This window comes from Colletotrichum costaricense (assembly GCF_030867565.1).
Source record: "Colletotrichum costaricense strain IMI 309622 chromosome Unknown Scaffold_9.1, whole genome shotgun sequence".
Lineage (NCBI taxonomy): Eukaryota > Fungi > Ascomycota > Sordariomycetes > Glomerellales > Glomerellaceae > Colletotrichum > Colletotrichum costaricense.
This window is the reverse complement of record NW_026848238.1, coordinates 1782776-1802770: the sequence shown is the minus strand read 5'-3', so window position 1 is coordinate 1802770 and position 19995 is coordinate 1782776. Positions and strand designations below refer to the sequence as shown.

The window sequence follows — 19995 nt, the reverse complement described above, 5'->3', positions numbered from 1 at the left end:
GCTGTTGGGCCTGCACGGCCTGGTACTTCTCCCACGGATACTTCCACTGTCCAGGCTGTTAGCAGCTCCTCATGCCGGGGCGGATGCGCTGCCGCTGCAGGACCCAGACCAGCCGGTGCCAGCTCCTCTCCTGCCCCCTACCTCTACCCTAGGTACCCTGTCACTCCTTTCTCTGTGAGCCTCTGTCCCTATCACTGAGGTGAGGTGGTGAGTCTCTCCAAGTCACTACCAAGCTCTGTATCTATACCTACACGCAGTCACTTTGTTGTGTGCTTATCCACACACTCAGACAGCTCCGACGAGAGATCCATGTCATCGGCTGCTCAGCGTCCTCCCTTCCCATCTCTCTTCCATCATCCTCTGCCTCCTGTACCTTACCTCCAAATCTACTCTGTTACCTCTCGCCCTCCCTCGTCTTGTGTTCCTAAATTACCCAGCAATTGCTCAGACAACAATCCCTTTGTCTTTGCCTACCTCAACGTACCCCATTATCTACTTCTTCTTGTCCTCTTTGCATCATCACCTCTGGCCCTTGCGCCTTATCGCCCTTGGCCCCCATTCTGACAACGCTAAATCTCCATTCTGCTCTCCAAAGTACTCACCACAACCTTTCCCCCATCATCACTCTTCTACACTTTCCCTCGCTCTCTTCAAGTCAGCATATCCCGTCTGATCTTTCTGCTGTGCCTGTTTCTTCTTCTGTGCCATCCTTAGCCTTCCCTGCCCTCTTCCCTAGGTACGAACGCATCGACAAGTATACACCGCTTTACTTGCTTGCCTGAATTCAGTCCATTCTGTTGGCCCACCCAGGTGACTCGATGACGGAAGGGTACTTGTCGACGATCACGAGGCTCAACAACCATTGAGCGGATGACACCAGCGCCGATAACCTCCGACTCGACCACCACGGCACCGCAACTCCGCACATCGCCGTCCATTCTTCTCTGAACTCCTCCGTCCTTCTTGGAATTCGGATAACCACACCAGCCGCGCATTTTGGAGCGGCTCGTTTGCGTTGCTGTTGGAGCACCTGCTTAGGAAGTCGCTTTCCCTGCTTGGCGAAAGCTTCCCCTCTGTCACCACAGCTTCTCGTTTCGACTTTCCTGCTCTGTACCGCACGCAACCGAGAGCCATGGTCCAAGGCAGCGCTTAAGGTAGCTTGTCCATTTCGCCCTCGCCCTCGTTCTACCGTTCTGCAGTCATCCAGCCCGGCTCCGTAACGCCCTTGGCCTGCTTGTGCGATATCGCTTCTCACCATTCGCCGCCCGTCTCCACGTTGGCTTTGTCGCCTTGCCCGTCGTTGCCTGCGTCGTTTGCGCGCCGTTCCAAAAGGGTATTGCAACAACTACTTTCTCTCCGCCCGCCCTACGAGTTCTCCTCCCCCGACCGGCCGATTCTCCTCTCGCTGTGCGCTCAACGACCGAGGGTATCGAGGTGTTTCACTCCCCTTTGCAGTTGTCATGAAGGATGGATGAGCAAGTTCGGTACCACCCCAACTTCGATATCGCGAATACCCTCTCCCCCGCCGCCTAGAACTTCCACGAATTCGCAACACACAGCTCGTCCTTGTCTTCCCGAAGCTTAGCCTACCACGGCGGCTTTTCAGATCAATCTTGTCCTAGACTTGCCCTTGGGGCCGCAATCTGCCAGACAAGATGCATCAGCAAGCTCGACCCGCCCCACGGGTCTCTTCCCCCGCTTCTGCGCCCCAGACGAATCCCACAAGAACGAACAACCCGAGAGAAGGAATGCTTGGTACACGCGAAAGGGCTAGCTCGGGAGCGTCTGGTCGCGATTCTGCCGCAGCGTCACCCACCATCGAGACGCCACCAGGTTCCGTTTCGGCAGATGCCGTCAAGAAGTTGGATCAGATAATTCAGGTGTGTACTACGAGACAGAGGTCAAAAGGTGCCATAGCCAAGATCTGCCACTAATTTGAGCGCAGAACTTCCACACCAAAGCCGCATCGCTGGTGTTGCAATCACGTTTGAACCTGAAGCCCATATATGCGGCTCGTGGCTCTGGGAACAAGAAGCTGAACAAATGGGTGAGTGCTGGCTCGTTTTCAACCTCTGGCATCGCTTGCAGAGCCGGGTACTGACGCCCGTGCCTCCTTAGTTTCAAATCGAGACGGAAGAATTCGACGACTTCAAAGAGGAGCTTCGTATTTGGCGTAACTGCGGTAGCTTCGAGAACAAGCCTATGCCCCTCATCATCGAAACCTATCTCGATACATCACGTTTAACCCCTAGTCAGAGCCTGGTCATTGTGGACGAAAATGGCAAAAGATGGGACGTGATGGAAGCTCTCAACTCATCCGATTCGAGCGACGACGGCCGCTCTCTGCCCACAAAGAGAAACACGGAGGTGATACTCGAAAGATGGCGCATTGAACTCAAGACATTTCCCACATCCGACCCGGACGACTTTGGCCCAATATTGCCAACCATCTACAAAAAGAGCATCGTCTTCTTTCGGTCTCTCTTCGTTGCAACCAGGATTCTTCCTGCCTGGAAGTTCTCTCAAGCATCTGCAACAAAAGGCGTCCATCCTTCATTAGAACCCCGTTGCCGTGTCCGAACCGGCGAACTAGACACCGGCGGCATCGACCGGCTTAGGCATCCGTTGTACGATGGTCGCCCGGATGTCGTAACTGATTACGTTTTTGGCGACTTGGAGGTACCGGTTGGTCGCTTCTATGCATCAGTCACTTATAGAAATGAGTGTAACTTCAGAGTGGACGACTCAGAGGCGTTGCTAAGCTCACGATTCATGGGCGTCGATGAGAACTTCTTCAAGCCATCGCTGCCCCAGCGGACATCAAGCACCCGACGAAACGACCCCGAGGTGGGTTCTCTTCCGTCTCACAGAAGGAGTAGGACTCTTGCAGATATGCACCAGACATACGGCAGTCTCTCAACCTTTCACGGGGAGGGAGCCTTGGGCACTAGCCCTATATCAGCTCTCAAGGCTGTGAAGCCCCCTGGATCTGACACGAGCTCTCCGCCTGGGTCTGCTCCCACGAGCAATGAGCTGAACCCACCAAATTCATTACCCGTCACCGGCCTCGCAACAAGGCCCTCAATGAAGGGCTTCAGCAGCAGTGGCCGACGTCCGTCCGTCTCTTTCCAGCCATTCAAGGCTGGGTCACTGTCTGGATCCCCCGTGCCTCGAACTCTCGATTCCGAATCTCCCGCGTCTCCCATCTCACGCGCGGCGGCACTTAATGCTCTTACACAACCTCGCAATCGGACGTCACTGACAGCAGGAATGCCTGCCACCCTACGAGGTGGCCCTCCACCGGCCGAAACAGCCGTAGTAGGCTCGCCCCGGCCGTCTTCGACAAGTCGGTACAGCAGCAGTTTTACTCACCGCAAAGGACGGTTATCATTTGGCGGCGCTAGCAAAGCCGGCGATGATGAGCAAGGAAGCAGCGGTCGACAAAGCCTATCCTCGTCAGTGGCTCAGCCAGGATCAGGTCTTCTAGCAGAAGCGAGTGCAGGCGGCAGCTCCGGATCGCTCCAAACAGATGACGATCAGATCTCGGAATTCTTGAAGGCGCTGGATAGCAAGAAGACGCTCAAGAGCTTCGAGTCAGGCAAGAAGGGCGAGGGCGCGACGAATCGGACAGTCGCACAGCTTTCGAGGTTTCACCTCATGAAGGAGTCGAACCAGGCGCTGACAGACTCAATGACTTCGTCGATGCAAATGCAGCGCTCCTCAAGCTCATCCAGTCGGCAGCTGTCCAACGTGCCAAGCATGGCCGCGCCAGCGTCAGTATCCGTTTCCTCCTCGCCCGGAAAGCCTCTCTCTCCTCACACCCCTCATACGCCTGCTGTCCCCTCACGATTGAGCGAAAACTCGATCATCAACTACAACACAAGCCAGCCGCGAAGCGACCGCACCAATCCCAGTGCAGAGAACACACAGATGCCTAGAGAGGACACCATCACCCAGGATGGGACCACTGCCATTGACATACCCATCTCTCCCAGAATCGGCACCCACCCTAGACGGTCTAGCTCGGTGGCACAGCAGAATCGGGCCATGGCCGACGATGAAGACGGGGATCTAGCCTTCGCCGCCAATCGCAGCATCAGCTTGGGGGCAGAGGATCGCGAGCCGCCCACGCTCAGCATGCTGCTGGGAAGACAGACTGAAGCTGAGTCTGCGTCTCGCCGAGCAGCGGGCTCGCTGCAGCCGACAGCAGACATCCCGTCCTCAGGTTCGGCAGAGATGATGAGGCAGGGCTCATCAGAAGGATCCAAACCCCCAGGTGGATTGATGGCAGTCGCGCCATCCAGCTCGCCATTTGGCAGGCGTCGTTACGCTGGCATGGCATCCACGGGAGGACGAGGCCAGACGCCTCCCCAGTCCTCCAGGGGAAGCTTCACGGGGTCCATTGGACGGTACGGACGCGGCGAGAATGACTTGATGGATGAAGAGCCGCTCCTTTTCGATATGTCAGAAATGGATGCGCAATCGCGGAGAAGTCTGGAGGAGGGCCGAGGTGGTGGCAACATTGGTTCTGGATCTGGCAGTCGAGCCGACTTTGAACCTCGCGGTATCAGTCGAAGGGGATGGTGAGCAAGGTGCCCTCAGTGGTGACGAGGGACGGCTTCACAAGGAGATTGCTGAAGGTAGCCAGGAAGCGCATCAGGCCCATCTATTTTAGTGGGTTATACTTGGGACTGAATGACACGAGCGCTTTTTTTTTTTTCTTTCTGTTTTTTTTCATAGGCCTACAAGGCTCAGGAGGACCTGAGGACAGGGTCCGGCAGAAAGGTATCATCGAAACGGTCTTTCATTTTTACTTCTCTTCTCCTGTTTTCAAGACATACATCAACGGGTTGGAGAGATGGGTTCATGGCGTTGGATGGAATCGGAATGGCCAAGACAATTCCCAGTGCCGGCAGAGACGGCGGGGAGCACCTTGGGGAACCAAGGACATAGTACAGTTACGATAGAGAATGCACAAAGACTGGCATGCATATACGCATTACTTTTGGGCCCCGAGTATGAGCTATCCGCCATCGCATGAGCTCAAGCTTAGAACTTGCAAGGGCGCAGTGACGATCCAGGGGTGCTAGACGTTCCAGATGTGGCTTGACGTCGTTGCTGGTCCGGTTGGTTGGCAGCTTGTTTCCGTGTTGGGTTCCCCGCAGGCCGTGATGGTGTGGCGCACGCAAGACTGACGTGGTGTTGTATACTAAGTATTTGGTTTCATCTCTCATGATCCTGTTTTCTGTTCTTTTGATCTAGGTATTCTGACAGCTTGATGCCTCTTGTGACGGAGAGATGTGGTCACCAAGGTATATTGTAATCTATCTCGGGGCTACGTGGTGATTGTTGGGAAGTGAAGGGTAGCGACTGCAAGTGAAGACTTGGATGATGCATGGATGTCTTAGGTAGAAGAAGAAGAGAGATATGTAGCTATTTTAGGCAGCGGGTTTGAAGATGCTTCTTTGTAGGCTAAAACGAGGCTAAGGTAAAATAAACGCAAGAAGCCGTGGGGACCGTGGTGGAGCAAGCAGAGGACGATGACCGGCCGGAGGAGGCAGGTCGCAGGACTCTCGGGCTCAGAGACGGATCAGGATCCGTTGGAATTAACGGGAGTCGAAGAAAGTCATCGTCGCAATTGGGCAGCGAAAGAAGAGGAGCCTACGGAGCAAGGTATGGAAGGCAACAAAAGAACCAAAGGCCCACGCGGTTGGTTACGCATGCTTTTGGCCGTCTCTCCTCCACACATGTGGCGGTGCATCAATTGGCCATGGGAAATGGGTACCGTTTGGAGTGTTTCCTGCCAGACCGCGGGTGGCAGAGGAGCAAGTCCGCGTAATTCATGGGCGAAACGAGCTCAGCCCCCGCTGTTGGATTTTCCTGAGGTATACTGTGTACCCATGCAGTAACTTACAGAGCTAGGCGGTGATGACGACGGGGCCTCTTTCGGGCTCTCCAAGGCGCACTTTGTTGGCGGCACCGCAGCACCACGTGAAGTATGTCACTCTCCTACTGTAATTGTATGCATTGGGTACATCCCCCGCACATCTAGAAAGCTGAAGAAGAGCAGCAGCTCACACTTGGGCTGTGGTGGACGGGACTAGGTAAGGTAATTAGTGGTCCGGACCTTGTGACAGCCCATGGCGACATGGCCACCTTCCAAAGCCCAGGTGCCAGATGCCAGTTAGAGGTGTGCCAGGTTTCCCTGTGACCTTCTTCCCCCAAAGCCTCAAGGTAATATCCGACCTCACCTTGCCTTCCATTGCCTTCAGGTTCCATACCTTCCTTGCCTTAGCGACGGATGCAAGCTGCCGACTTTACCTTACATTAGGTAGTAGTTGCTTACTTTATTTTCCACCAGAGTTAGCAGACGACGACTGCAAGATTCTGCCGGGTGTGCCTCAACACTTACGCACTTACGTACCCGTCACTGATTACCTCAACCTTGGCGACCTTATCCATCACCTTCCTTTCCCTCGGGTTCACGCTTCGCCTCAGCACACACCTACACACTCGCGCGACATACCCACCTCATCGAGACGTCCCTCTCCCCAAACACCCACAACCTTCAACTCCGCCGACCCAGGCTCCAAGAACCTCCAACCTACGCACGATTCGGCCAACCTTCGAGTGCACGCCTTTCACTCCGTCACACTCGCCTAATTCCGTCCTCAACATTGCCAACCATCGCATTGCATTCGCGCAGCCCGACGACGACTTGCACCTCGCCTGACGTAGTCCACCGCTTTGCCCACTCCAGGCATCTTCTTGCCACAAAGCGCACCCACAATATCTCCAAACCACTCGAAACAAGACAGCTTCTTGATCTCACCCGTCACTACACAGCATCCGCAGCGGCTCACAGCTTTTGCCCAATATGTTTCGAGCTGCCGCAGCTGGTCCCTTTGACGAGGGCGTCGGTACGTGTGCAGCCTTGCGAACCAAACCCCATCGCTGGCCAACGTCGCTAACCTGCCCATCTTGCGTCATCTAGCCAAGGCCACCGACGAGAACCTGACGTCCGAAGACTGGGGAGCTATCATCGAGGTCTGCGACCGCGTAGGCAGCGATGCAAATGGTCCCAAAGAGGTTGTACAGGCAATGATCAAGCGCCTCGCCCACCGCAATGCCAATGTCCAGCTCTATACCCTCGAAGTGAGTTGCACCCTTTCCTCCCCGGCTCGTTGCTGCCGCACCCATGCCGGTTTACTGAACCTGTCGCTGACCTTGCTACTCTTCCTGCGCAATAGCTTGCGAATGCCCTCAGCCAGAACTGTGGCAAGAACATGCACCGCGAGCTCTCAAGCCGAGCCTTCACTGACGCCATGTTGAAACTCGCAAACGACCGCAATACCCATACCCAGGTCAAGGCCAAAATCCTCGAGCGCATGAAGGAGTGGTCCGACATGTTTAGCAAGGACCCCGATCTCGGCATCATGTACGACGCCTACTTCCGCCTAAAGCAGAACAACCCGACTTTGCAGGCCCCCTCGGCGCCCCAGAAGACTGGCCTGACCGACCTCGATCGCCAGAAGGAGGACGACGAGCTCCAGATGGCCTTGAAGTTATCGTTGCAAGAGGAGGAGAAGAAGAAGGCGCCTGCCGAGTCCAGCGCCGGTCCATCCTCTTCTGCCACCGCCGCTGGATCCTCGACACACGCCGCTGCACAGCCTCAAGCCCACTCTACACCAGTACCTGCTGGCACGACAGCTGCCACCGTATCAAGGGTGCGAGCATTGTACGATTTCGTTCCTTCCGAGCCGGGCGAACTCGAGTTCAAGAAAGGCGATGTTATTGCAGTCCTCGAGTCGGTTTACAAGGATTGGTGGCGGGGCTCACTCAAGGGGAAGACAGGAATTTTCCCCCTCAACTATGTTGAGAAGCTCACGGATCCCACTCCTGATGAGTTGGCACGTGAGGCACAGATGGAGGCCGAGGTGTTTGCAGAGATCAAGAATGTCGAGAAGCTGCTCACACTTTTGAGCACGTCCAATACGGCGCCGAGGGAAGAGGATAACGAGGAGATATCGGTAGGTCCTACGAGTGCCACCTCAGCCCGACCCGGTACTAACGAGTCGCCAATTAGAAGCTCTACCACCAAACGTTAGCCATCAGGCCGAAGCTGATCAAGCTTATTGAGAAGTACTCCCAGAAGAAGGGTCAGAGATGCTCCACTCGCTTGTCTATGCTACTTATACTGACCAAAACATGCAGATGACTTTACACAGCTGAATGAGAAGTTCATCAAGGCTCGCCGCGACTACGAGTCTCTTTTGGAATCATCCATGTCGCATCCTCCTCAGCCTAGTTACCACCAGTATGCCATGAGACCTGGCCCCGGCGGGTACCCAGGCGGACCGGGGGCGGGCTATCCCCCTCAGGGTCCTCCTCAAGGCCCTCCCCAGGGCCCTCCCCACCAACAGCAGCAGCAGCAGGAGCAGAGATACTATACTCCAGCACCCCAAGGTGAACTACCTTGATTGCCTTCTTCCAAGCGCACCAAGTTTAACTAGTTTGTACATAGAACAACCCCAATACCCTCAGTCTACGCCCTCGCCGAATTTCCAGCGTCCGGCACAGGCAACGCCTGCTCCCTTTTACGTAGCCGGTGCAGAGGTCCCCTCAGCGCCGCATCACAACCAACCGCAACAGTATCCTCCGCGTGATCAACGTGTTCCATCCACAGGCAAGGCACAGGTGCCGCCGATCAACACCTCGTCACCACCGCCGGCCAACACTTATTCCGCATATTCTGTGCCTCCCAACCAAGGAAGGCCACAGAGCACTTACGGTCCCCAGGAGCTGGCAACCTCTGTCTACGACTCGCCTATTGCTACCCATAACCCGAGCTCTGCTGCGACATATACATCCTCCGTGTATTCCCAAGACGATTACAACAACGGTAGCCCCGTCGTAGGTAATTCGACTGTTCCAGCACCTTCATCCTTCCAACCATCTGCACCACCAGTCGGGCAGCCCTCACAACCACCTCAACAACCACCGCAACAACACCAGCAGCCACAGTACCAGAGTTATCAGCCACCAGGAGCTCAGGGGCAGGATAACTACGTCAGTGCCCCTACTCAGGCACCGCCGCCTGTGCCAACTGGAGCAGCTCCGCCTATCCCTGGTGCCGGTCGATCTGAAGTGATGACGCCACCGCCCCTGCAGCCTGGCGGTGCGGCCTACGATGCTAGAAACAGCCTTCCAAGCCAGGGACCATCACAGCCGCAGTACAGGGCGTATGTTCCTCCCGGTGGTGGTGCTGATGGACCGAGCGCACCGCCCGCTGCGGATTACTATCGGCAGAGTGGCGTCTACTAGACGCGGGGAGTGGGCAGTAGCAAGCAGCCTTGATATTAAGTAGATGAGGTGGTCAGTTCGGTCGGAGGCCATCCTATTAGGCGGAGTACATTCAATATTTTTAATGACTTTTATTGACTGTGTCTGGGAGGTATTTTGGGCATTAACGGCCGCCCCTCGGCCATGCAAAGTTATGTTGTGTAGCAATCAGTCAATCGTATAGGTTGATTGAATTCAGGATGACGACTGTCAACTTTTTGGGAGTTCCAAGCCCGTCCAGAGGGCATCATACCCGGTATGGCGGGTAATTTGTCGATTGTGGGGAGGGAGGGAAACCACCGTAGTGAAAGTAGGAAGTAGAGAAAGGCCGAGGGAAGGGTAAATAACACTCGAATCTGTACACTACCTTGTCTCGTGGTTGGTGTAATCTTTTATTCTCATTGTCGAATCGCTGTTCCAGTCATGCGTTGCGAGGTAAGTGAAGCAAGGAAAGGGAGTGATTTGCATCGGTGCTTGATCAAACGTATGTCAATACTCCCTTTTGTTTCTATCATCGTATCATAAGAAGAAAAAGAATCCTATAACGCCAATGGTCCTGGGCTCTGTGGATGAAGCCGCCATCGTCGCACAACTCCCAAAACGCACACTGCCTCCTTCCCGTCATAATGCGCGAAACATGTTTTCCCTTCTACTCCATAACATTGCCCACCAGGACGAGACAGGATAGAAAGTGATAAAAAAAGGGGTTTCTACCAACGTCGACCAAACATCTCGTGCTCAGGCTTCTTGGCCTTCTTCTTTCCCGCAACCAAGCTGGACTCGGGAGACCCTTGCCTGCTCGTTCTCGCCGAGGTGGCCTGGGAGGCCGACGGGTCAGGATAAGAATCACCAAGGCCGATGACGGGCGCTTGGGGGGCATCGCGGCGGAACAGATCCATAATCTCCTTGAATCCGAGCTTGAAGGCGTCCTTCTTCATGCCGCCCTCAATGGCCGTCTCGGCGAGGAGTCGCTTCTTGTCCTGCAGCGCGAGAATGCGCTCCTCTACCGTGTTCTCCACGGTGAGCTTGTAGACGATGACGTCGACCGTCTGCGTGAGGCGGTGTACTCTGTCGATGGCTTGTTCCTCGACAAACTAGAAAGAGGTAGGATGATTAGCACACTGGAAGATGTATTTGTCTCGAACAAAACGCTAGGGGAGACTCACAGGATTCCAGAAAGGCTCCAGGATAATGACACGAGTCGCCGCAGTCAAGTTGAGACCCAAGCTACCGCACTTGAGACTGCAGAGAAGAATACGCGTGTTCTTGTCGTTGCGAAGACGGTCCAGACTAGCCTCGCGCTCGTCGTTCTTCATGCTGCCGTCGTACCGAGTGAACTTGAGCCCATCCTTGCGGAAGAAAGGCTCAACGAGGTCCATCATGGACGTGAATTGCGAAAAGACAATGAACTTGTGCTTGCGGGCCTCCTTGTGGAGAATCTGCATCATTTCGCGAATCTTGGCCGAGGCCAGAACCTTGGATGCCTTGCTCGCAGGATCGTAATCGGTGTCCTTGTCGGAATGCAGCTCCGACTCATCTACACCAGTGTCTTCTTCCGAATCAGTTTCGGAGTCCGAAACACGCGACTGCGAAGATCTGAGCTTCTCCTCCTTGACCTGCGATGCTATCGCTCCTATTGAGAGGAGGCTGTCGTCGGAGACGTCACTCTGGTCGCCATCCTGACCGTGCTTGTCCTCGTCATCCTTCACAACAAAGCTGTCGAGCTGGCTGTCATCGTCTTCGTCTTCGGAATCGTGCTTGGAATCATTCGCACCAATCCACTCGCCACCTCCCTCAGCATTCTCATCCTCTTCGCCGCCGGCCTTGCCCATCCGCAATTGGCCCTGCTGGTCCTCGGGTACGAGCCAGCTGCCGTCTGCCTCCTCATCATCACTATCCACGACGACGTTTCTGTTTCTGGGCCTCCTGGCCTTGGGCTTGTACGGTGTGTCTTCTTCGGCATCCCCTCCTAAGGATTTCCGCACCACCTTCTTGACACTGCTCTTCTGCTTCTTTTGTTTCCTTGACTTCGGCGTCTCGTGCTCATTGAAATACGCCAGGTCTTCGCGACACTCCTGGCAGGTGTCTTTGCCGCTATTGGCTACGTCCCGCGGCAACTCACGACCGCAGACGTCGCATTGCCTTGAGACTATGCCCATTCCGCCAAACATTTCAGCAAGAGAGTCGATGTCTCCGCGCGCGGTCTTCGGGGCGGCATCAGACAACGCTTCCCTGTCCTTTTCGAGCTTGCCTTCAAGCAGCTTTGGATGGTTACAAGCCTGCCTGAGCCGCAGGAGCAGAACCAAGGCATTAGCATAGTTGATCTTTCCCTGAAGCATTTGCTCGATGCTCTTGTCGGCTCGAGCTTCCAGTCTGGTATAGAAGCGACGCTCTGCTGGGGAAAATTTTGTGGCAATTGTGACGACCTTGCGCTCCGTGACTTTGAAGCCAGTGGTGGACTTCTCGCCTTCCTTAGTTGGCTTGCCGCCAGGGTTGAGGGCACCATCTTCCTTGAGAATTTCCTTCGTGCGTCGTTTCATGAAGCATCGCAGAAGACTGTGAAGCCGACCGATTGCCACATGGCCCTGGCCATTCTTGAGAGGCTTCTCGATCTGCTCTTTCCATTCCTTGAGATCATCGTATGGCTTGATACGGAGGAACTTGATGAGGGACTGCAGCTCCTCCAGATTGTTCTGCATCGGGGTTCCTGACAGGCACCATCGATACTCTGAACGCAGAGCGTAACAGGCTTTTGTCGACTTGGCGTTGCGGTTCTTGATTGTATGTGCCTCGTCGAGCACAACTCGCCACCAATGGAGGCCGAAAGCGCCTGCTTTGACACCCTTCTCATCTTCTGAGGAGTGACCCCATTCAGAAACCAATACTTGATAGGTTGTAACTACGACGTCGTACAATGCGAGGTCCTTGAAATTCTTCGTGCGTTGAGGTCCATGATGAACACAAACCTTGAGCCCGTGCGACTTGGTCACCTTCTCTTTGATCTCCGCCTCCCACTGCCTGATCAAGGCAAGAGGCGCGACCACGAGGGTTGTCTTCTCGATACCGCTGAAGTGCTTCTTCCAGCCCGCTTCATCCTTGTTGGGTTTTTGGTTGCTGAGTATCAAGGAAATGGTCTGAAGAGTCTTGCCAAGACCCATGTCGTCCGCCAAAATGCCACCCTTAGGTACCTTGCCCTTCTTCACTGGGCCGAGTTCGCGACCTCGCATCCACTCCACACCTTCAACCTGGTGAGGCAGAAGCTTCACTTTGAGGCCCTCCACGGTACCGTCATTCACGGCTTCGCCTTTCTCCTTTTCTTCGCCCTCATCCCCTGATTCCATTCCGCCCTCCAGTAAAGCCTTCAGATCGGACGACGCCTTCGCAGGGTCTGTCCAGAACTCGTTTTCTCCAAAGGTTGTGGTGGGCCTAAAGGTCGAAGGGTTGGCATCGGGGCCTATGGAGCTATACAGTGTGGGTGGCTCGGGTTTCCTGTCTTGGTAGAGAGGGACTGATGGAACAGCCATCTGCTGAGGTCGGTGATGCTCGGGGCGTGATCTCCTTTCGTTGAAGATACCTGTTGCCTTCTGCTTAAGAGAGGACAGAATCTTGGTAGGATGACCAAAAACAGGCTGTGACGACGAAGAATGAAATGGATCATGACGTTTGACATCCGAGAAGAATGACTCCAACGCATCGGAGTGCAGTATTGACTGCTCGTGTTGCGAGCTTGGTTCGCTCGCCTTCGGAGCTGGTCGAGGAGGCGGCTTGAAGTCGTTGCGGGATATTTCGACCAGATCAGGACTCGTTTGGCGATAGGCTGGCGGGTTGCGCCTCGCAGACGAATTCGGGATCGCTGCGGATGCTTTCGACTTCGGTGTTGTTGACAAGCGCATGGAACCGACTTGGGCGGCAAGGTCGTCAGGGTCGAATGAAGCTGAGTCCCGACTTTCAGCTCGTGAAAGCAAGTGTGCGGCACCACGGGATTCCTTACTCGGGTTGCTCGTCTTTGGAAGCTCGCGGCTAGTTGATGATTGCGAATCGTCGTTAGGATTGACCGGGCGCAAAGGGCCTCTGGCCGGATTCCTTTGGTTAACCATGACTGTGTAGCGCAGCTGCGGGCTGTCTTCGTGAATATTGTCGGAATGCGGTTTTTGTCTGCAATGAGATGGGGGAAGGTCGGAGGATCTCTCAGAGGAAATTGTGTTTCTAGGCTGGAAGGAGAAATGGGCGCCTGGTTTTCTGGAGTTTCGGCGTAAAGGTGTCAGTTGGATGTTGGACTCTTGGAGGGGTAAATCCAGAGAGAAAAACAGGAAAGAAGGGGGGAGAAAAACAAGCGAATGTGGGCTTTACCAACTTCATAGAAATTTCATGGGAGGGATCGATATAGTGCCAGGACACTTAGGAGACTAGGTGGTACTCGCCCCCTTTGTAGTAGAATGGCTGATCGCGTCCAGGAAGCTCAAAATGTGTAAATGGATGCGATTGCTGGGGAAAATGCCTAATTGTGAACGGGATGTGAAAGCCGTCGGTACCGCCTACTTAGCAATGACATAACTCTCCCCAGCAACGGGCGGGCAACGAGCGCGACACCACAATATACCTTGATTGTGGGACACCTGCTAGGGGTCTTGTGCGACAGTGCACTGCCACTATCTTAGGGACAGTGCAGAGTTCTAGCCCGCACTCCCGGCCACTTTACTTCACCGAGTCTCACCGAGACAAGTATATACCACAGTGTGCCATTACAGGCTACACCCTAGAAGGCATTGATATTCTTTCGTCTAATTTAGAAGCATTTCTATTGTCTAGATGGGGTATCAGTGTATGGATCAAAACCAACACGCTTTTTCGTCTCCGTTCGAGCCCTCAAACGCTCTTCTCCCGTGAGCCCAGTCGTCGATGATTCCTCCAAGAAGAAGTTCAGGATATGGTCGTGCATCGTGAGATGCGGTGCCTGCTGGAACTCTTGCAAACTCGTCAGTCGAATCAGCATCTCCATGAGAGACAGAGAAGTGACGACAGCATAAAATGGTGACCTCGCCGCGAACGAGTCTGAACTGTTCAGCGAATGCTTTGCCACTTCCTGCGAGAAGGGCTGCGTCGGCGTCGGCGATCTCACGCTTCTACTGAAGGGGGATGACTGCACAGATAAATTCTGGATCTGTGCCATGAGTCTCGAGTCCAGCGAAGTGCGAGAGTTCCGCAAGGCTGGTCTAGGAGACCCTCTTGCCGAAGTAGGCGTTGCCAACCTTGGTAAGCTAGGCAGCTGCTCAACAACATCTTCATCTTCCGTATCGCTGCTATCCGACTCATCCTCTTCGAAAACCTCCAGAGCGATCCATTCCGGATCTAAGTGGCTCGGGAAGCTTCTGCGAGGATGAGAAACGGGAGGCTCAGGCAATTCTTGAGGGGTGTCCAGCGCTGCGCTCTCTTCTCGAAGCTGCCTGTCAACGTCATCCTGCTCATCTATGTCTTCTGATTCACTACCGGCCCTAAAAGCTGTCGGTGAGTCCGGCTCATCCTGGAAAGACATCATTTCCTCTTGAGTCTTGAGAGGTGGCTTGGCAAGAACGTCCCGTTTCAGCAACAAGACTGGATTGTTGTCGCCGTCGTCACTGCCAATGTTGAGAATTCGGCCAGTGTCGGCGTAGAAGATCCTGGATATTTGATAGATCGGTATAGACTCACGAATACCCGCCCGCACGATATCGTCATACGGAGTGTCGTCTGCTTCCAGGTCGTCATGAGCGCGCCCATCATCTAGGTCCTCAATGATTTCCAAGTGGTAAGCATACTCGTTGCGCGGGCCAAAGCCGAAAGGATTTGAACCATAAAACCTTGATTCGTCAGAGTCTTGATCTTTGGGCGCTTTCGGTCGAAAGCCTTCTTCAGAGTCGAAGACATGGTCCATAGGTGTCCGACACAGTCGTACCCTGGCTTTGTGCATGACTTCTTGCCACAATGGCTTGCGGTCCCCCTCTCCAATACCGTAAGGTTGAGCGCTTTCGCCGAAGGAGCTTTTTTGGGGTGTTTGCGGGTTTGCAGCATGCTTGCTTCCCTTGGCAGATTTTGAGGAGTGACCGAGGAACAGCATGTAGATTGACAGTGTAAAGATGGGTCCAATCTGCACCGGATGAGTAGGATCGACGGCGAATTGACTATCACCATAGGTGAGGAACGTTCCTGCTTGCGAGAACCTCGAAGGCGATATATGGGGGGACATTGCAGAATTAAGACTCTCTCCTGACGCTGATATGGCCATATGCAGCAGGGGAATATCATTGTCCAGCTGGGCCAAGAGATCTTTCATGTCTTTGATGATGGCTTTCAGTTCTTCGAATTGCCTCTCAGAGTCGATACTTTGTCGTGAAGACCCTCGTGATGCTTCTCCAGCTTGAGCTGCTTGTTCGACCCGACGACCTAGGGCTACGATATCTCGACGAAGACTCTTGGCCAGAGGAAGGGCTGACTCCAAGAAGGCGTTTCCTCTACCTGATCTAAGAGGTAATCAGCAAACAAGTCTCGATTCTCGAGGGAATCATTGATGATGTACTTGAACTCTATGAGATCTATTGCAGGAGAGACGATCTGTCAGCGAGGTCAGCATGTATGGCCGTAAGTCATAACCAGAAGGTGGAATCTTGCCTTGATTTTGCTGTCCAGCCTCTTCTGGAGCTTCTTGATATCTGAACGGACAGTTCGATCATCGACAGTCTTCATGAGGCGAGAACACTGGGAGAAGGCATAGGTTGAGGTCAAGGCAATGCCTGACCTGATGGCCATGTTCATTGCCTGGGCTCCCAGCTTCGCAAGTAAGGCGTCCATGACTGTTCAGTTCCCATGCTGGTATGGAGAAGGACAGATCTTGAGTTAGGTCTCCAGCCAGCAAGATGGGTTGATGTGTAGACTGTAATACGAAAGTGAGAACAAAGAAAGAAACCCCTGCAGGTGGTGATGAATGAATTGGCCGGGATACCTGAGGCAGGTTGCCATAGGTGAATCTCAAAAAAGACGGGATCGCATCTCACAGCCTTAACCGTCAGTCCATGGAAGCCCTGTAAGGACGTTGAGGTAGCTGCACCCACTGACCGCTGTACCTTGCCAACTGGGCTGCATCGGGTAGAAGGGATCCATAACACAGTGCGAAGGCCGTCACCAGCCCCGCGCTTCTCACGTGCCCAGGCGAGGGGCAAGACTGATTTTAGCGGCACAAATTGCCCCTCATTGGCTACGTACCTCTGAGTTGCTGCCAGATGAGGACAGTGCGGTGTCCAGCCAAAAGTCGAGGCAGCAACCCCGCCAAGTGGTGGGGCCCGCACTTCAAAACGTTCGTCAGGTCTCTATGCTAGCAGACACAGAGCCGCTGCGTTATATCATTGAAAAAATTGACAAGGCCAGGAAAAGCTTCTAGAAATCTGACCCGAAATTCTACCAGAGGCAGAACAGGAACTATTTCTTGGAAATTCAGTCAGGCGGCAGCCATCAACCCACAAAGTGAGTCATTCCAGCCCAACTTCAAGTCACATTCTCTGGCCCATAGATTACGTTGTTGCTCATCTTTTGCCTCCCCATTGTGTCACTCCTGTTACTGGTCTGCTGGAGCCACAGAGGTCGCCGTTCACGTCTGAGGTGCAGGAAAAATAAACCCTCCAGCCCCTCTTTAAATCTTCCTCGGGGCGCATCTCGTTAACGACCCATCCCACTTCTAGCTCATCTCTGACCGCATTCTTCCCCCTCCCCCGATTACGCTCCCCGATCGTGTACAAACGACACGACACCTCACCTCACCTCACCTCACCTCTCGACAATCCCATCCATCTGCCGCCCCGCTGCAGCCCATCACAATGTCGAACCTCAACTCGTGGGAAGACGACCCATCCGCCCAGGACGACAACCTGTCGCGCCAGGCCCAGCAGCAGCTCAATCTCAACCAGCAGAACCCTCAAGCCGGCGCCTTCCGTCCAGGCGGCTCTTCCTTCACCCCTGGAGCCTCCTCTTTCACCCCAGGAGCCCAGGCTTTCCAGCCTGGCCAGCAATACGGCGGCTATCCCCAACAGTACCAGCAATACTACGGCCAAGGTTACGGTGGTCCTGGCGCTGGTGGTGCAGGTGGCTTCCCTCAGTACGGCGGCCAGCAAGGATACAACCAATATGGCCAGGGCAACTATGGCGGTTACCCCCAACAGGGCTACCAGCAGCAGCAAGCCTACGGTATGTTTGAGACATCGACAAGTCATCTTCTCTTCTATGAGAGTTGCCTAACATAATCACCTTCTAGGTCAAGGCTACCCCCAATACGGCCAGCAGCAGCAACAGCAGCCCCAGGCTGCGGCACCTACCATCGCCAAGCGTCCGACTGACGCCCCGTCCTCTGGCTCCAGCACTCCTGCTCCTGCAGCCGCAGCCGCACCTCAGCCCGCAGTGAAGAGCGAGGGAGGCGCCAAGGTTTTGAGCATCGGCGGTGACGCCCCCAAGCCCAAGGCTAAGGTCCTCTCTATCGGCGGCACCGTCCCCCCCAAGGAGGAAAAGAAGAAGGAGGAGGCTCCCAAGGAGACCTCATCTGACGCCGCAGTCGAGGCCGGAGCCAAGGCAACCGCTTCCAAGGCGATCGAGAAGACGGGAGCTTCTACCACTAAGTCTGGCAAGGCCTCTCCTGCTCCTTCGTCAGGCCGTTCCAGCCCCTCTGGACCTGAGAAGAAGGGAGTCACGAGAGATGTCGATGCCGTCCAAAAAGAGCAGACTGCCGATGTCGACGAGGCGACTCTTAAGGAAATCTACGGAAAGGAGCACGTCAACATCATCTTCATCGGTCACGTCGATGCTGGAAAGTCTACCTTGGGTGGCTCTATCCTCTACAACACCGGCATGGTCGACGAGCGGACAATGGAGAAGTACAAGAAGGAGGCCAGGGATATCGGTAACCCTTCTTGGTACCTTTCATGGGTCATGGATCTGAACAAGGAGGAGCGATCACAGGGCAAGACCATTGAGGTCGGTAGGGGTTACTTCGAGACGGACGTACGACGATACAGCATTCTCGACGCCCCTGGCCACAAGACGTACGTCCCCAACATGATTGGTGGTGCCTCCCAGGCAGATGTCGGTATCCTGGTCATCTCGGCCCGTAAGGGAGAGTACGAGACCGGTTTCGAGCGTGGTGGCCAGACCCGTGAGCACGCTATGCTTGCCAAGACTCAGGGTGTCAACAAGTTGATTGTTGCCATCAACAAGATGGACGATGCCACTGTCGAATGGTCTCACGAGCGTTACACGGAGTGCACAACCAAGCTGTCCCAGTTCTTGAAGGGTACCGGCTACAACCTGAAGACGGACGTCTTCTTCATTCCTGTTGCTGCCCAGCAATCGATTAACATCAAGGAGAGAATTGCCAAGGGTATCGCCGACTGGTACGAGGGCCCTTCATTGCTCGAGTACCTCGACGGTATGAAGGCTCTTGAGCGCAAGGTCAACGCACCCTTCATGATGGCCGTTGCCGGCAAGTACCGCGATCTCGGAACCATGATCGAGGGTAAGATCGAGGCCGGTGTCATCAAGAAGGGCATGTCGCTCGTCATGATGCCCAACAAGCAAAACATTGATGTGTCTGCCGTGTACGGCGAGACTGAGGAGGAAGTGCAGGTTGCGCAGTGCGGTGACCAGGTCCGCATCCGCCTCAGGGGCATTGAAGAGGAAGACATCATGCCTGGATTCGTCCTGTGCTCGCCCAAGCGCTTGGTGCACAACGTCCAGACTTTCGAGGCCCAGATCCGCATTCTGGAGCTCAAGAGCATTTTGTCAGCAGGCTTCAACTGTGTGCTGCACGTCCACGCCGCCATCGAAGAGGTAACCTTTGCCGCGCTGCTGCACAAGCTCCAGAAGGGCACAGGCCGCAAGAGCAAGCTGCCTCCTTCGCACGCGAAGAAGGGCGACAGCATCATTGCTCGTCTGCAAGTCATTGGCGGTGCCGGGTCCGTGTGCATTGAGAAGTTCGAAGACTACCCGCAAATGGGTCGCTTCACCCTCAGAGATCAGGTTTGTTGCGCCTCGATTTCCAGATTTTCTTTACCTGACGACTAACACACGGGGGAATAGGGACAAACCATTGCCATTGGCAAGATTACGAAGCTGATTACGGATGAGACATCTTAAGTTGATACCAGATGACACGAAACCCACGGCTGACTTCAGGCGGAGGAAGAGAGCCGAGCGCTCCTTGGATTTGGCAGGCGTAAGGAACGTTCGCAGGAACATGATGAACCTGTTCTGGGCCATGACCAATGTGCATAGAAAGCAGCGCGGAAATGTGTAAAAGAGAATATAGCGACGTCATGGGGAAAAGGGGGCGGCCATTGCCGTTTACACGAACCGGGCCGCGAAAGGCTCGGCATGATAGACCCCGTACGTGGCATTCTCGGAACAAAGAGGATTTAGGAAGGGTAGGGACGGAAAGAACGGTTCGAAAACTCAAAATCAACCTCAAACCTTGTCAAACAAGCGCATGACGATGGCTTCACGTTTTGACCCTGTGCATGTGTGTGATGTGTACGGAAGGGGTGATTATGTGCGCCTGAATCAGGATTGACGAAATCCGAGGTGACTGCATGGAACTCTTTGCACTTCCGATTGATTCCGATGATAAGGGCATTCTCGGGG

The 19995-nt window shown here is 54.5% G+C and overlaps 8 protein-coding genes across 8 annotated transcripts; 4 read left to right on the top strand and 4 right to left on the bottom strand.

Annotated features, from left to right (window-relative positions):
* Positions 1-784: 784 nt before the first annotated feature.
* On the bottom strand, positions 785-1258 carry CCOS01_09405 (uncharacterized protein; the record flags this gene model as incomplete). Its single annotated transcript, XM_060457564.1, has 1 exon — positions 785-1258. One exon carries the CDS (start codon positions 1256-1258, stop codon positions 785-787), a length of 474 nt encoding a protein of 157 aa, XP_060312264.1.
* Positions 1259-1655: 397 nt separating this feature from the next.
* Positions 1656-4587, top strand: CCOS01_09404 (uncharacterized protein; the record flags this gene model as incomplete). The annotated part of the gene is made up of 3 exons (XM_060457563.1): positions 1656-1880; positions 1946-2047; positions 2119-4587. The coding sequence occupies 3 exons, from the start codon at positions 1656-1658 to the stop codon at positions 4585-4587; spliced, it is 2796 nt and encodes a 931-aa protein (XP_060312263.1).
* Positions 4588-4842: 255 nt separating this feature from the next.
* On the bottom strand, positions 4843-4992 carry CCOS01_09403 (uncharacterized protein; the record flags this gene model as incomplete). Its single annotated transcript, XM_060457562.1, has 1 exon — positions 4843-4992. One exon carries the CDS (start codon positions 4990-4992, stop codon positions 4843-4845), a length of 150 nt encoding a protein of 49 aa, XP_060312262.1.
* Positions 4993-6367: 1375 nt separating this feature from the next.
* CCOS01_09402 (uncharacterized protein) lies at positions 6368-6733 on the top strand (the record flags this gene model as incomplete). The annotated part of the gene is made up of 1 exon (XM_060457561.1): positions 6368-6733. A coding segment is annotated over one exon (366 nt), but the record flags the coding sequence as incomplete, so codon positions are not given.
* Positions 6734-6877: 144 nt separating this feature from the next.
* Positions 6878-9324, top strand: CCOS01_09401 (VHS domain-containing protein; the record flags this gene model as incomplete). Its single annotated transcript, XM_060457560.1, has 6 exons — positions 6878-6920; positions 6995-7155; positions 7251-8030; positions 8087-8159; positions 8215-8466; positions 8525-9324. The coding sequence occupies 6 exons, from the start codon at positions 6878-6880 to the stop codon at positions 9322-9324; spliced, it is 2109 nt and encodes a 702-aa protein (XP_060312260.1).
* Positions 9325-10052: 728 nt separating this feature from the next.
* On the bottom strand, positions 10053-13439 carry CCOS01_09400 (SNF2 family domain-containing protein; the record flags this gene model as incomplete). The annotated part of the gene is made up of 2 exons (XM_060457559.1): positions 10053-10436; positions 10509-13439. 2 exons carry the CDS (start codon positions 13437-13439, stop codon positions 10053-10055), a joined length of 3315 nt encoding a protein of 1104 aa, XP_060312259.1.
* Positions 13440-14140: 701 nt separating this feature from the next.
* Positions 14141-16167, bottom strand: CCOS01_09399 (RanGTP-binding protein; the record flags this gene model as incomplete). The annotated part of the gene is made up of 3 exons (XM_060457558.1): positions 14141-15839; positions 15896-15930; positions 15970-16167. The coding sequence occupies 3 exons, from the start codon at positions 16165-16167 to the stop codon at positions 14141-14143; spliced, it is 1932 nt and encodes a 643-aa protein (XP_060312258.1).
* A 1019-nt stretch (positions 16168-17186) lies between these two features.
* CCOS01_09398 (elongation factor Tu GTP binding domain-containing protein) lies at positions 17187-19491 on the top strand (the record flags this gene model as incomplete). The annotated part of the gene is made up of 3 exons (XM_060457557.1): positions 17187-17553; positions 17621-19374; positions 19435-19491. 3 exons carry the CDS (start codon positions 17187-17189, stop codon positions 19489-19491), a joined length of 2178 nt encoding a protein of 725 aa, XP_060312257.1.
* Positions 19492-19995: the final 504 nt, after the last annotated feature.